General features: G+C 35.7%; 2 protein-coding genes across 2 annotated transcripts; one reads left to right on the top strand and one right to left on the bottom strand.

The window, feature by feature from the left end:
- Nucleotides 1–2,284: 2,284 nt before the first annotated feature.
- On the top strand, nt 2,285–6,641 carry LOC143578006 (elongation factor Tu, mitochondrial-like). The gene is made up of 12 exons (XM_077061694.1): nt 2,285–2,504; nt 3,128–3,203; nt 3,318–3,410; nt 3,499–3,573; nt 4,774–4,878; nt 4,966–5,056; nt 5,128–5,333; nt 5,434–5,517; nt 5,610–5,672; nt 5,760–5,822; nt 5,998–6,238; nt 6,355–6,641. Exons 1-12 carry the CDS (start codon nt 2,317–2,319, stop codon nt 6,423–6,425), a joined length of 1,356 nt encoding a protein of 451 aa, XP_076917809.1. The 5' UTR covers nt 2,285–2,316; the 3' UTR covers nt 6,426–6,641.
- Nucleotides 6,642–6,919: 278 nt separating this feature from the next.
- On the bottom strand, nt 6,920–10,242 carry LOC143578016 (uncharacterized). Its single transcript, XM_077061701.1, has 5 exons — nt 9,787–10,242; nt 8,965–9,145; nt 8,479–8,866; nt 7,866–7,922; nt 6,920–7,615 (listed from the first exon to the last, which is right to left on the bottom strand). Exons 1-5 carry the CDS (start codon nt 9,862–9,864, stop codon nt 7,117–7,119), a joined length of 1,203 nt encoding a protein of 400 aa, XP_076917816.1. The 5' UTR covers nt 9,865–10,242; the 3' UTR covers nt 6,920–7,116.
- Between the last annotated feature and the right edge of the window lie 3,862 nt (nt 10,243–14,104).

Genomic DNA, 14,104 nt, shown 5'->3' with positions numbered 1-14,104 from the left:
AAAAAGAATAACAAAGTAGCAAACCAACATAAGTCCTGGTTTTTGAAGTTTGATTCAGATTCTTTGTATATTAATTATTCGTTACGCTTTTGACCAGACCAAAGCAATGGCTAGGGTGTTCATGTTTACTAGTTCGATATTTCCGTGGACCTTAAAAGCATGGCCGTCTTCGAGAATTTATATGCCTCGGCCGAACCGAAATATAAAGGCCCGTAGACTCTAACGAGTAACGGAATATTATAAGCAAAAAAAAAATTTTGCCTTATAAATTGGTTTTTTGTTTAGTTTTAAACAATTAAATTTTTAAGTGTTATGATTTAGGTTGTGTATTAAAAGAACTTAAAAATGTCTCAAGTAAGAGTAGAACTTGCAACCTTTTGATTGTAACTCAAACCACTTTACCGCTATACCAACATAGTTACTATATTATTTTAGTAAAACATTAAATATATATTTCTTTTTCATAATATATATATATATAAAAATTGTGCCCCCGAAAACTAAGTGTCCCGCCCGGTCGTCCACATTGCCCTATGCCCAAGCCGCCCATGCTTAAAAGTTTGGTTAGTTTAACCAAAACACTACAATCGGTCGTTCTAAATTTCCCCTTCTTTTGTTAGTGTACCGTCTAATTTAGTTTACACAACATGAAAAAGTATCACCGATGGTCAAATACGTTGGCGTTTCGTTGATAAAGGTGGTTACTGAGGGAAATTCGTTGGTGCCAGACCGTCGGAAATATGGTCATGCCAACTATGTCATATTGAAGTATTGCAACAACCATGTGATAATCACATGGTGGTTTTGTGAAAGAACCCAAATCTCCACACCTAAGTCACACAAACCATTTCAATGTATTTTTTACATAATCACGTTACTAAAAAAAGGAATTGTCCAAGAGATATATACAACTAGGTAACAAAATTTAACATATATAGTTATGAATATTGTTTAAATAGATTTTTGTTCCTAGAATGTGTTTGGATTGGTTTTGAGGTTAACTCTATGTATACGCTTACGACTTAACTTTGCTAATGAATTATGGTGAATACTTATAAGCATTGCGATCAAGAAGGTGAGTGAAAGAATAAGAGCCATAAATTAGATATTAAGACTCATGTTTTGTATTTAATTGTTAATGTAACCACTTATTGTCTAAACGTGTACGTTTTTCGAATAACTAGTTGGATTGTCGTAAATGTAATTTTATTTATAAATACTCATGCTACTTGTCGTGGGGCTTTAATAGGGGCAGAAAAGGTGACGTTACATGGTAATGGGCTTTAACACTGAGCCGGGACGTTAATGCACGAGCGGTAAACAAGGAAATGGTAACGTGATAACTGGGTTTAAACAAGTAAATTGCGGGACCCCAATGATTTAACAAGAAAATGAGAAGCTTTAACCGGTAATAGGCAGTCACGTAGCGCATTAATTTGACGTTTAAATTAACCTAAACAAACTAATATTTGTTGTTTTAAGCATGGGTTATAAGTAAGCATTCAACTAACAATGATTCAGAGTATCAACAAAGTTCACTATTAATTAATAATATAAAAAACTACTCTTTTAACATAGTAATTCTTTAAATAATAACACTGATTTAAAAAGAGTAAATTACATGAATGGTTTTACTGAAATTTCATCTTTCGTCCTTAGGTGCAAGAATTTCGGGTATGGTTCTTCTTGTTGTTCACTCTACCTCCAACCCTTGCTCGTCCCACAGACTATCCACCTCAACACACATCACCTCACGAGCGTCTCGTTAGAGATAATCTACAAGTTTCAAAATCTTTAACGGATTTTATAAATATCTTGAATAAATAAAATAGCTACCACAATTTATAATTTTTATATATACTCTCAATAAATATATTTAGAGGTGGGCAAAAAAACCCAGTTCTAAAAGCGACCCAGAACCGATTCCTACCCTACCTTACCCGTGGGTACAAACTAAGTTTCAGTTCTTAAAAAAATCGTACCATAACTGATTCCACCTTTACCCGATCAAAACTGAACCTGACCCCGCCCGAAGCCTAATAAAAACCCGGCAAACCATTTTAAATACCCGACCATATCCGGAACCAGTTCTTCCCCGACTTAGCCAGAACCGGTCGAAAATACCCGAATTGTAGTTTAACAAGGCCCATAACATATCCCGGCCCATTCTAAACCAAAACCCTCAACACTCCCATACCACATCAACCACTGATCCGATCCCAAAAATCCGTAAAACCCACCAAAACCCCTCTTTCTTTCTTTCTTTCTTTCTTCATTGACCTCTGCAACACAAAACACTCTTTCTTCATTCATTCAATGGCGTCTGTTGCTTTTAGAAAGCCTAACTCCCGTCGGTTAATTCAAGTATCCTCTCACTTACGCTCATCTTGTCGTGGATCCGTCGTATTCGCCTCAGCTTTCCCGACGACTGAATCGCTTTCCGGAAATGAAACCTCACTCGGTTCTAATTCGTGGTGGAGATCCATGGCCACTTTTACACGAACGTAAGTTTTTAATTGTTATTACTTGTGTAATTAATTATGAAAAATAGAGTATTTGTATGTGAATATAATAATGTTATTAGCAACTATGTTGAACTGTGATCTAAATCGTAACCGATTAACAACCAGTATAGGACAGTCCGGTTAGTAAGGTTATTTTTACATAGAACATAGGTAAACTCTGTTAGTGTTAATAAGGTTCATTTTAATAGGTTGTTATTGTTTTACTGGTTAATAACTAACCTAACTGGTTACTTAGGAACCGTAACCAAAATTAACCGCGGTTTTGACCAATAACTGGTTACGGACTTACGGTTAGTAAGTTGCACTTCTACTGTGATATGAGTTGTATAAGTGCGTTGATCGTCCAAATGATGTGTTATTATTTGTTTCTTTCGTCTAAATCTATTTATTTGAATACGGTTTTCCTTTACCGTCGGCAACGATCATCATCGGGTGATTTCTCATGTTTTTTTATGTCAATGGGATTATGGGATTGAACTTTATGGCTGTACTATTACTTGAATATTGTTTTTGTTGAAGTTGAAACACATTTGGAACTTGATTTGTGTAGCTTATTATGCACTTTGTATCTCCAAATGAATCGTGTGATTTCGATCTGTCAGGAAACCTCATGTTAATGTTGGAACAATTGGGCACGTTGATCATGGGAAGACAACACTGACAGCTGCAATTACAAAGGTTTAAATTGCTACATTGTGGCACTTAATGCCTGTTCTTTCTAGTTTCTGCTACTGAATCTTATTATAATTTGAGAAATTAATATTAATTGGCTAACTTATGTGCGCTCTTTAGGTGCTAGCAGATGAAGGGAAAGCTAAAGCTATTGCCTTTGATGAAATTGATAAGGCTCCTGAAGAGAAGAAGAGAGGAATCACAATAGCCACGGTTTTTATATTAATATATTTATCTTTATTTGATATAATTCTTGCCATGTGTGTTTCAGCTACTTAATTCATCGTTTTCGGTTATGCAGGCTCATGTGGAATATGAAACTGCTAAAAGGCATTATGCTCATGTTGATTGTCCAGGACATGCTGATTATGTTAAAGTAAGTTAAGTTTTATACCTATTGATTTCATTGTGAAAATAAGAGATTACTGATATTATTAAGTCCACATATATTGGTGTTTGTATTTTCCTGAACTTAAAATCTGCTTCATGGGGTAATTTATAATTTTTATTTTACAACTTGAAGAGGGATGGCACCATGATATGCTACAATCATGAATCACTTAGATCTTTAGAAAATAGGAAGGTTCTTTAGCTGAAGGATTACTATTGTTTTTTTGTCATTAGGTAAATACCTCAAAACTTGGCATTGTGTTTTTTTATTTCATTACACGCATAATATTCTCAGTTTCTCACCCTCATGAAGGTTTATTACAGTATCATTACGGTAATAGTTTATATATGAGATTTTGCTTGTTTTAACTAGAACTAATAAGTATCCGGAACATTTAGTTGATAGCTTCAGCATGTTTTTTCTTGTTTTATTGGCATGTTTCTGTGTATTATATGCTTTATTTGGAATTTGTTTTCAAGTGGAACATAGTAAGAGTAAATTAGTTTACATCTCCAATATTACTTTGGCATGTTTTCAAGTGGAACAGGTGGTCCACATTTTTTTCTTCTATCTAAAACTATCATCTAATGAACCATCTTTATTCAGAAAGTGTTTATAAGTTGTCACGGTCAATGACTTTAGCGAACACATGAGTGATCCTTTATACTAACTAAAAATTTATTTTTTAATTATATAATAATTTTTATAATGAATTGTATAAAGTGGAGCTAGGTGAGTAGTGGTTAGCGTGTATTATTTTGAGTGGGAATTAAGCATTTGCATAAGCGGCTTATATCAGTTTGTAAAATGTAAATTCTATTGGACTGTATAAAAATACAAAATTATAGAGTCAAATACTCAATACGACAATCTTTTAATAAAATTCATTTCTAAGTGAATAATTTCTTGAATAAGTTTAAAGTTTTAAACTGTTGAGAAGAATGTAGCTTCAAGTTAAAAGAGAAAAAACAGTGATCACAATTTGACGTTAGGCATCTAATCATGCTTAATTTTTTTAACGCTTAAGCCTTAATTCAGTAGTCAGTTGCTAACAGAAGATCCAACTAAATGGACCTTTTTGTAGTTTTTCATACCTAAGTAATTTGTTGGTTTAATTGTGTGAAAATTTTCACATTATAGCTATGTACACTCTTTGCAGTACTTAATAGATCTGTTTATTTGTAGAATATGATCACTGGAGCTGCTCAAATGGATGGTGGAATCCTTGTTGTTTCAGCACCTGATGGACCCATGCCACAAACGAAGGAACACATCCTTCTTGCACGTCAGGTTTGTTACTTTTTATAATTTTATATTTATGTTTTACACCAATCGTGGTTTTTACTGAAACTATAATTATTGTCATTGTCAATGCAGGTTGGTGTGCCATCACTTGTGTGCTTCTTAAACAAAGTGGATGCAGTTGATGATCCGGAGTTACTAGAACTTGTTGAACTAGAACTTCGAGGTAAAAATTTGATCAATTTAGCGTTCACTAAACTATACAGTGTCTTTTAAATAAGTTTGTGATTGTGGCAGAGCTTCTTAGCTTCTACAAGTTTCCAGGGGATGAAATTCCTATTGTACGTGGTTCAGCCTTGTCAGCCTTACAAGGCACCAATGATGAAATTGGAAAGAATGCCATTTTGAAGTTGATGGAAGCTGTTGATGATTACATTCCTACTCCTGAACGCCAAAAGGAGAAGCCGTTTTTAATGCCCATTGAAGATGTTTTCTCAATTGCGGTATTTACTATCATAACAGATCTATGTGTTTTCCATATTATAAAACTTTTTTACTTTAGAAAGAGTTACATGATTACAATTTGATATATCTTTTATTAAGGGACGTGGCACTGTTGCTACCGGACGTGTTGAACAAGGAACAATTAAAGTCGGTGAGGAAGTTGAGATCATGGGGATGATGCAGGTAACACATGGCATTTGTTGGATACTTGGATTTGTTTGTCTGAATAATTACTCTGCGCTAGTGCTTGCTTAATATTAATCTTTTACCTTTAGGGTTCCAAAAAAACTACTGTTACTGGTGTTGAGATGTTCAAGAAGATTTTAGATCATGGAGAAGTAAGTAATTTATTATTTTATGTTTTACAGTATCTTTGCTACCAAGCTTCATTGATTTGCTGACTGTATTTTGTCTTTTTGTTCCAGGCTGGTGATAATGTCGGCCTTCTTTTACGTGGCATAAGTAGGACTGATATCCAACGAGGACAGGTAATTGAAATCGCTTGAGCCAAACTTAATTCTGGATCCTTTATTGTGCTTACCGTATTTCCACTTAGTTAATTAAAGTTATACCTGAAATCCATATTTAATGCTCACAAGCTCTTAAAGTTTTACAATTCCAAGAAATCAAGGTTATTGTTGTAATAATGTAGTTTTTGCACAGGTGATTGCGAAGCCTAATAGTGTGAAAACATACACAAAATTTGAGGCAGAAATCTACGTTCTTACAAAAGATGAAGGTGGGCGTCACACCGCCTTTTTCTCAAACTACAGACCACAGTTTTATTTGAGGACAGCTGATGTAACGGGTAAAGTGGAGTTACCCGAAGATGTAAAAATGGTTATGCCCGGTGACAACGTGACTGCTTCTTTTGAACTTATTACCCCTGTTGTCCTTGAACCAGGTGCGTTTTTTATTAAATAAATTTAAAATATTTAAGTGAAGTTTTGGAGTGTCAACTTTGGCTCGTTTGACCACTATAACGAGCTTTTCACACGACTCCTTTATATGTATTTACAGGGCAAAGATTTGCGTTGAGAGAGGGAGGACGAACTGTGGGCGCAGGCGTGGTTTCGAAGCTGATAAGTTAATGAAAGGAAAAGTTGGTTTTTTATATTTTGTTCAATTGGAAGAGGTGAGAGATAATTTTGCAACATTTGTTTGTTGAAGATTATATTCAAGTGTTCTGCAATTTTACATTAAGCTTTAGTAGAATAATATTGGAAAACTCGTTAATACGTAGCGAGGTGACAAAAGCTGAGCCTGTGACTGTTTGCTTGTAATTAAGATTTTGTGTTTTAAGGGTTTTCTGCTTTGTAGCAAGCTATCTCATGTAGTTTCTTATTTTTTAAATTGTTTTCATGTTTTAACCTTCTGACTAATTTATCTTTAACTTTTATATTAAATTAACCTCCAATATTTAGACTTGCGAATTTAGTCAAGCTTGATATGTGAAGCCCGAACTCGAGCTCATTTAATAACGAGCTCCAATATAAGGTTGTTAAACCCAAATCGATTCAAACTTATATTAAGCCAATATCGGATAAATCATTAGCAGAATAGCAGCTAAACACACCGAACGTACCCATGACAAAATCACTTCTATACTATGCTATACTATAATCGGCAAAACAAGAATCATTGTCGCCATTTTTGACAAAACTTAGATCGACTTCATATCAAACGACACAAAGCTGTCTGAAGCATCAATTTCCCTATTTTACCCCCAACATTTACACCATGCCACATTTTTACATTTTACATAAACTTTTTTTATCTTGTTCAGGCAAGCCTCAAGACCATCACTGCCATCAATGCTGCAGCCCTGAAATATATTTCTTTCACACTTCTATCCAAACTCTTCATCATTTCCTCATCTTTCAAACCCGTTTTCTTATTCGGGTTCTTGCTAATCATCACAACCGTATCCCTCAATCTGTTCACGGCCCACGAAAGCCACACCAGCCCGAGCCCAAGGCCCGTGTTGAAGAGCTTTGAAGAACAAAATGCAACTCTGCCACTTGCTACTTTACACATAACCGAAAACAGAACCGCGATTCCTGTTCCCGCAATGCTGGCTGAGAACTGAGTTAGGAGGTTTGGTAGCTCCGGGCCCGTTTTCTTTAGCACAGGAATGGCAGATTTCCCGTTCCGGTCTTTGTCCACTATTATCGATAAGAGGCTTTCACAGGCCTGACTGTAGTTACTTCTGTGTCTGATTGTTGTCTTGTTACGGGCCCCTTTCTTCTTTGGTGATGGCTTCGGTTTGACTTTCTCCGGGCTGCTTTGAACAATATTATTATGTTTAGAAAACAAAATCGTGTCATAAATTTATAAAATGGTGGGGCCATGCAGCTCGGTTTGTTTATGGCTTTGTTAATGTTGTTTTATCCTTTTTACCTGTTGGCCCGTTATCCATAAAATATACAACCCAACAAACACATAAACTGGGTTAAAAATACAATTTTGTTTTTCGAATAGCCCTTAAATCAGGCCCGTTAAAAGTTATGATTTAAAATAAATAAGCATACCTCTTATGAGGAGCAACGATCACAGTTTCAAGCTCCAAAGCAGAAGCATAATCCAGCCTGTTTATGACAACAGAATTTCAACTTAGTAAATATATACGAAAATGCTGAAATGGCAATCACGGCCCAGTTACCCAAAATGGGCCAATTCGGGTTGTATACATTCCAACGGGTCAGTCAAATGGACAAAATTTTAAACTTAGCTAAAAAGAAAACCAAGTCAAATGGGTCATAGTCAGCCCGGCCGGGACCGGACCAACATGTTTGGACCGCGTCATAAAATTACCCATTTTGACCAGAACCCTTCCTGACCCGTTATCCAACCTGCCCGACCGGCCCATTTTGCCATCTCTACCAATTATCTGTGTTTGTGTCGACATACATGCATACCTGTCCGTTTGACCCAAATTAAATCAAACATTTTCTCAATCAACCCATTTTGACCCGAACCAAATTGACCCATTTTCAATCAACCTGTTTTGACCAGGAACCCATTAGCTTACCCAACCCGAACCAAAAATATACCTTTTTTTAAATGAGCCTGTTTTGACCCAAATCCAGTATGACCCATTAGCCTACCCTACCCGACCCATCCATTTGGCCATTGCATATATACCTATTAAACTGCGGTACCAATGACTTCCGCCAGGTAGTTGAACTCTTTGATAAATAAAACTCAGCAAGAACCGAAAGTATGTCCTTCATCTCGGTTCTCATGCCCATCAACGAAACCCGTCCATCCTCATGAACTGTTATCTCAGAACGTCGAACCAGATCACCAACAAAATCGATTAAACGTTCCCGGGAGTCAAAATCTGAATCTTGATAAATAAGTTGAGAGTTCATTTGACCCATATCAAGAACACTCGGGTTGTAACCGGTTGTCACGGGCTGAAGGCCCGTTAAGCCCGAAAGTGAAAACAGATCGGGCCCGTCTGTTCCTACTTCAGTTAATCCAGACTGTGGAAACTTGAAGCTCAAAAGTGTTGAGTTTGGACAACAATCTGTAGAAAACAGCCATGAAATAAATAAATAAAAAGATTTGTTAATACCTAAATAATAAAAAACTGATTATAACTAACAAAAAGAGAGATTCGTGAACCTTGAATGTTGATGAGTGCAGGCTTTGTAATACTCGGGTCAATCAGGTCAAAGTGATGGTTGGCATATAACCCGTTTAACGCCTTTGATGGACCCGCATTCTGTTGCGCGCCCATATTGATGGGACTTGATCGTATCACATCGTCACGTAATTCATAATTAGGCAAAAGACGTTGCAAGTCCTGCAGTAACGAAATTGTTAAAACTAACAGGCAAAATTACAGTAACAATTTACATGCCATGAAAATAGTCAGATTTTGGGTACTTGTTAGTCATAACTCAAAATGACATGTTTAACTAAACGGGCTATATTTCGGTTGGCATGTTTAACTTGTTTAATTATAACAGTCAACCCACTAACCCGTTTAGCCCATGCTTTTCAGACACAACAACAAGATTAACACGTTTACAACTTAATCACTACCTATCACTCCGTCAACCCGTTTGACACGTTTAGATTAATAGGTTAAACAGGGCATGGTCCAGCTTACACAACTTTTAAGTTTCTGGATCAGGGTTCATGTTCTTTACACAAATAAAAAAAAGGGTAGCGTCGGTAAGGGTGTAAACAAACCAAAAATAAGTTTGTTTAGTAAACGGCCGCCCAAGCTTGAATATGCTCAAGAGCCTAAGTGATCCCATTACTTATATACATAACATCATTATAGAGAGTACAATCATATTATGTTGTATATACAACTATAATAACAAATATATAAACTAATTAATAAATAATAAACGAGCACCAGCTTGAAAAGCTACTCACCAACTGAGCTCGAGCTGCCCCTAGACACAATAGTAAAACATGAAAAGTAAAATATACCTTGGGTACTCCTTTAAATCCTTGTTCTGGATTAAAGACCAGTGTAGGAAGATAGCCATTAGCAGCCACAAAATACATCTTCAACACGAGTGATTAAATTTAAAAACTCAAAATCCAATTTCTGATATGTGAAATTCAAAAATTGTTACATTTTTGTACTAACACTGAAGATAAAGATTTTCTTGGGGTTTTGATTGGTGAGGAAAACTTTATAATTAGAAATTTTGTGATCCAAATAAAATAATATTATTATTAAGTGAGGGGGAATATGTTGAAATTTAATTCTTGTGGCTTGGTGGTGTCCACATGGAATCTGAATAATGGTGCCAAGTAGTTGTGTTGTGGATTACGAATGGGTAAGAGATATTTGGGTTGATAATATTATACTTGTGGTAGGAGTGTTGTAGATTAGGCATGGGAGTTTGTCATGTGATATAAAGATGTGACAAAACTATGAATCTAAATTAATGGGTTTTAGGTTGGTTTAAATAAGTTTGGTCGAGTCTACAAACATGTTTAACTAAATGAGTTATTTGGGTCGATAACATTATGCTTGTAGACTAGGGATGGGAACTTCTCACGCGATACAAAATTTTGACAAAAATTTGAAATTAAATTTGTGGGTTTTAATTAGTGGTTTGGGTCACATACTTGAGTGTATTTATATTTAGTATATGTATCATATATATATATACATATATTTATTATCACAAACTAAAGAGTAAATTTCACATTCTTGATCATGCACGCACTAACTATAGAGATCAATGACGGAGTCCAACACTTTGTAACTAACCCCTGGAAAGTTATGAAAGCCGATATAATATTCTATAATGCATTCTTCAAATCGTATATCACATAATTTGAAAGATCAACAAAAGCATTTTGATCGGGAATAACTCTTTTGGTCTTAGATTTTAACATCGATTAGAAGACATTCGTGTATGTATTTGTAAGAAGTGATCATAACCTAAACTAGTAAAAAAAACAAGAGGTAATTACTTCCACGAATAATGAGACATTTTGGGTGTTTAGAAAGGAAGAAATAAGAAGTGACCTCTATCATCTAACAAATTTAATTAATTAAATTAGTCCATTCAACTATCACACGCCAACCTTAGGCGCCTAAACATATAACCATCAATGATACATGTTTATTTATTTTACGTGACATTGTTCAAGAGAAATAATATTTACAACTTCAGTTATTATGAAAGGCATATGTAAGCCAAGCCACAAGGTGGTGTTGTGTATAGGGAGTCATTATCCCTTTAGCATCTACCCTTGTTAATATTTTTTATCCTCGTACCTGAAAGTACTTTAGAAAATAATATGTTAGCATTACCGCTCGTGAATACACTATTAGACTCAAAAATAATTTTTATAGAACTTTTATAATCATCATTTGAAAATTGTTAGAGTAATACATAATACTCAATAGGACAAATATGTGTTGGACGTAATTTCCTTTGGATCGACTCATCGATCCAAACTATCAAACCCTAACTCGGTTTGACTCTTGATTAACCCTAACTCGGTTACATCTTGTCCACCCTAGATGAACCCTAACTCGGTTACATCTCGTGTGTGCCTCTTGGATGAACCAACTCGGTTGCATCTCACGCCACACTTTATAATGTCTAACCATACATCGGTTTATATAGACTAACCTAACTTGCTAGCCAAGACATTACCTATTATAATCACAATACAATTAGGAAACATAACGTAATTAGGAAATATAACCAACTATGACCAGCTTGTCAACATTGGTCTCTCAAGTTCACCGACTTGTGACTTGGAGTCTGAAATTACTTCCAACAATCACCCCCTAATTTCTGACTCGAAATAGACGGATCTTTGTCTCCAAACTTGTTTTCTTCACATGCCTGATTCGAACCATGATCTTGACACTCTTGGCTTTCACAACCATCTTAGCCTTGATCTCCCCGGAACTTTTCTTGATTCTTAGATGTGTTCTTCGGCTCCCCCGAACTCGACTACCTCTGTGACCCTGCCCCCGACCATTCACTCGGTCGTATGAACACGCATAACCACTCCTTTGGCTGCAATCCAGGTCATCTAATTGAGTGAACAACAATCTTCCTTGATCTTCTTTTGTTCCCGAATCAAAACACGAGCACATCCTCCAAATCAAAACCTTGGTAAAAACATAACCCGTTCAATGTTCTTGTTTAACCAAATAAACTCAACCAATCAACCTTGACCAAGAACACAAAGAAATAACCAACTTGTATATTCCTTTTATTTTTTTTCTCGTCTTCTTCAAAAGAAAACTAAAACACTTTGTTTTCCTTTTTGTATGACACGAATTAAGCAGCCACAAAAAATAATTACCTTTTGACTTTTTGAACCAACAAACCAATCAAAGAAATCTTTAAACGAAACCTTCTTGAACCAAAAACTGAACTAGATTATTTCGTTTTAATCGCAACACACAAGAAAACAAACAAAAACCTTTTTGCCTTTATTTCGTTCTGACGATTTCCGAGTTGAAACCAATCAATAACCAAAACTACTACGCAACACCCCTATCGTAAACCCACTTGTTTCCGAGTTGCCGCCACACAAATAACCTACTTGTTGTTTCGGTCTATATTCCAATCACCGACTCTACCGAACCCTCCTTACCGATCACGACTTTGATCGATGTCTCGAGTCTTCAGCCTCCTCCTTATCAATCACGACTTTGATCGATAAACACCAAGAGCGTAACCGCTTTGATACCAATTGAAGTTTGATGACCAGGATCGATAAACACAAAACCGAAAAGTTTAGATCATAAGCTCGATCTTGTAATTCTCATAGCTCGAACATTACAATACTTAAACTCCTAATGATATAACCCACAATATCGTAAACTCGCCGCTGCCGAAACTAACTTGTCGTTGATCTTGAGAGAAAATAAAGAACTCGTGTTTTGTAAACCGTGCTCTGATACCAATTGTTGGAAATCAGGCCCTTGATCGAACACACAAAAACGAGATTGAACAACTTGTTCGCTCGATTAGCTGACCAATATCGCAACCAAAGGAGTGGATGTGCGAGTTCATACAACCGGGTGAATGGTCGGGGACAAGGTCACGGAAGTAGTCGAGTTCGGAAGAACCGAAAGAACACATCTATGGATCAAGAAGAGTTCCTGGACGTCAAGACCGATATGATAAAGACCAAGATGATAAGGACCAAGAGGGTTGTGAAAGCCAAGATGGTCAAGATCATAGGCCAAGTCACACAGGTCAAAGGAGACAAGTTTAAATCAAAGACCACCTATTTTCGAGTCGGAAATTAGGGGGGTGATTGTTGGACTTAATTTCCGTCCTCGAGTCAATGAGGCGGGTCGGGCCGACTCATCGAGCCTATGATGAGTTCGTGTCTTGTTTATCAAGTTGAGCACGTGACTTGGTTTACATGAAATAAATTACTTGGTGAACAAGTCGAGCGAATGACTTGGACAACAAGGAATTTATTTATTAATTATTATTTAGATTTGTTTTTACCAAGTAGTATTTGAATATGATTATGGTATTTGTATTCTAGTATAGTTGGGTTTTGAAATCTAAATTAGTATATATACCCGAGCTTGTGGGTTATATCATTAGGAGTTTAAGTATTGTAATGTTCGAGCTATGAGAATTACAAGATCGAGCTTATGATCTAAACTTTTCGGTTTTGTGTTTATCGATCCTGGTCACCAAACTTCAATATGTACGTTGCATTTTCATTCTTTATCGAACCATAATGTTTCATTTTGATTTCTAGGACTACAATCTCTTGTATTTTTTTTATTTAGAATTACAACGTTCTTTTTTTTTATTCAGGACCACAATACTTCTTTAATTATTCAGGACCATGACGTCATTTCTTTTATTAATCACTATAATATTCTAGCCAGACCCATGTTTTACATAGTTAAGCATAGCTACAACTAGAAAGTCCATACTACTATTTTGCGCACTAGGTCACCAAGCATTGGATTTACGTTGACTATACAACTTGGTTCTTTTTTAGCCGTTTTATTTAATTTTTTTCTTTTATCTTTTTTTTGTTTATATATTTAGATCACTTTACAAGTCTTACATATTAAATGCCTACAAGATCCCTTACTAGTTGTGTTTTATTGTTATATCTTTACCGGTCTAGTCTTATATTGATAGATCGATACTGATCTAGTCTTATATTCATGTTTTCATGTTTTTATTGTCATATGTTTTAGACAGGTTTGCAAACATGCCTCATGGTTCGTGAGTGCATAAGTATATGTATGCCTGAAGAAACAACTACACGGACTGTGAAG

The sequence above is a fragment of the Bidens hawaiensis genome, unplaced genomic scaffold (assembly GCF_021521415.1).
Source record: "Bidens hawaiensis isolate Kalapana, Puna unplaced genomic scaffold, B.hawaiensis_p1.1 tig00028994_1, whole genome shotgun sequence".
Taxonomy (NCBI): domain Eukaryota; kingdom Viridiplantae; phylum Streptophyta; class Magnoliopsida; order Asterales; family Asteraceae; genus Bidens; species Bidens hawaiensis.
Note: the sequence above shows the minus strand (reverse complement) of the source record. Positions and strands in the feature narration are given on the sequence as shown.

Excerpts from the sequence above, each read along its gene's own strand:
- LOC143578006 (XM_077061694.1), top strand. The coding sequence starts at position 2,317 with ATGGCGTCTGTTGCTTTTAGAAAGCCTAACTCCCGTCGGTTAATTCAA. Across the intron at positions 4,879-4,965 it reads ACATCCTTCTTGCACGTCAG|GTTGGTGTGCCATCACTTGT; the intron begins GTTTGTTACTTT and ends TTGTCAATGCAG. Across the intron at positions 5,823-5,997 it reads CTGATATCCAACGAGGACAG|GTGATTGCGAAGCCTAATAG; the intron begins GTAATTGAAATC and ends GTTTTTGCACAG.
- LOC143578016 (XM_077061701.1), bottom strand. The coding sequence starts at position 9,864 with ATGTATTTTGTGGCTGCTAATGGCTATCTTCCTACACTGGTCTTTAAT. Across the intron at positions 9,146-9,786 it reads GATTTAAAGGAGTACCCAAG|GACTTGCAACGTCTTTTGCC; the intron begins GTATATTTTACT and ends TCGTTACTGCAG. Across the intron at positions 8,867-8,964 it reads TGCACTCATCAACATTCAAG|ATTGTTGTCCAAACTCAACA; the intron begins GTTCACGAATCT and ends TGTTTTCTACAG.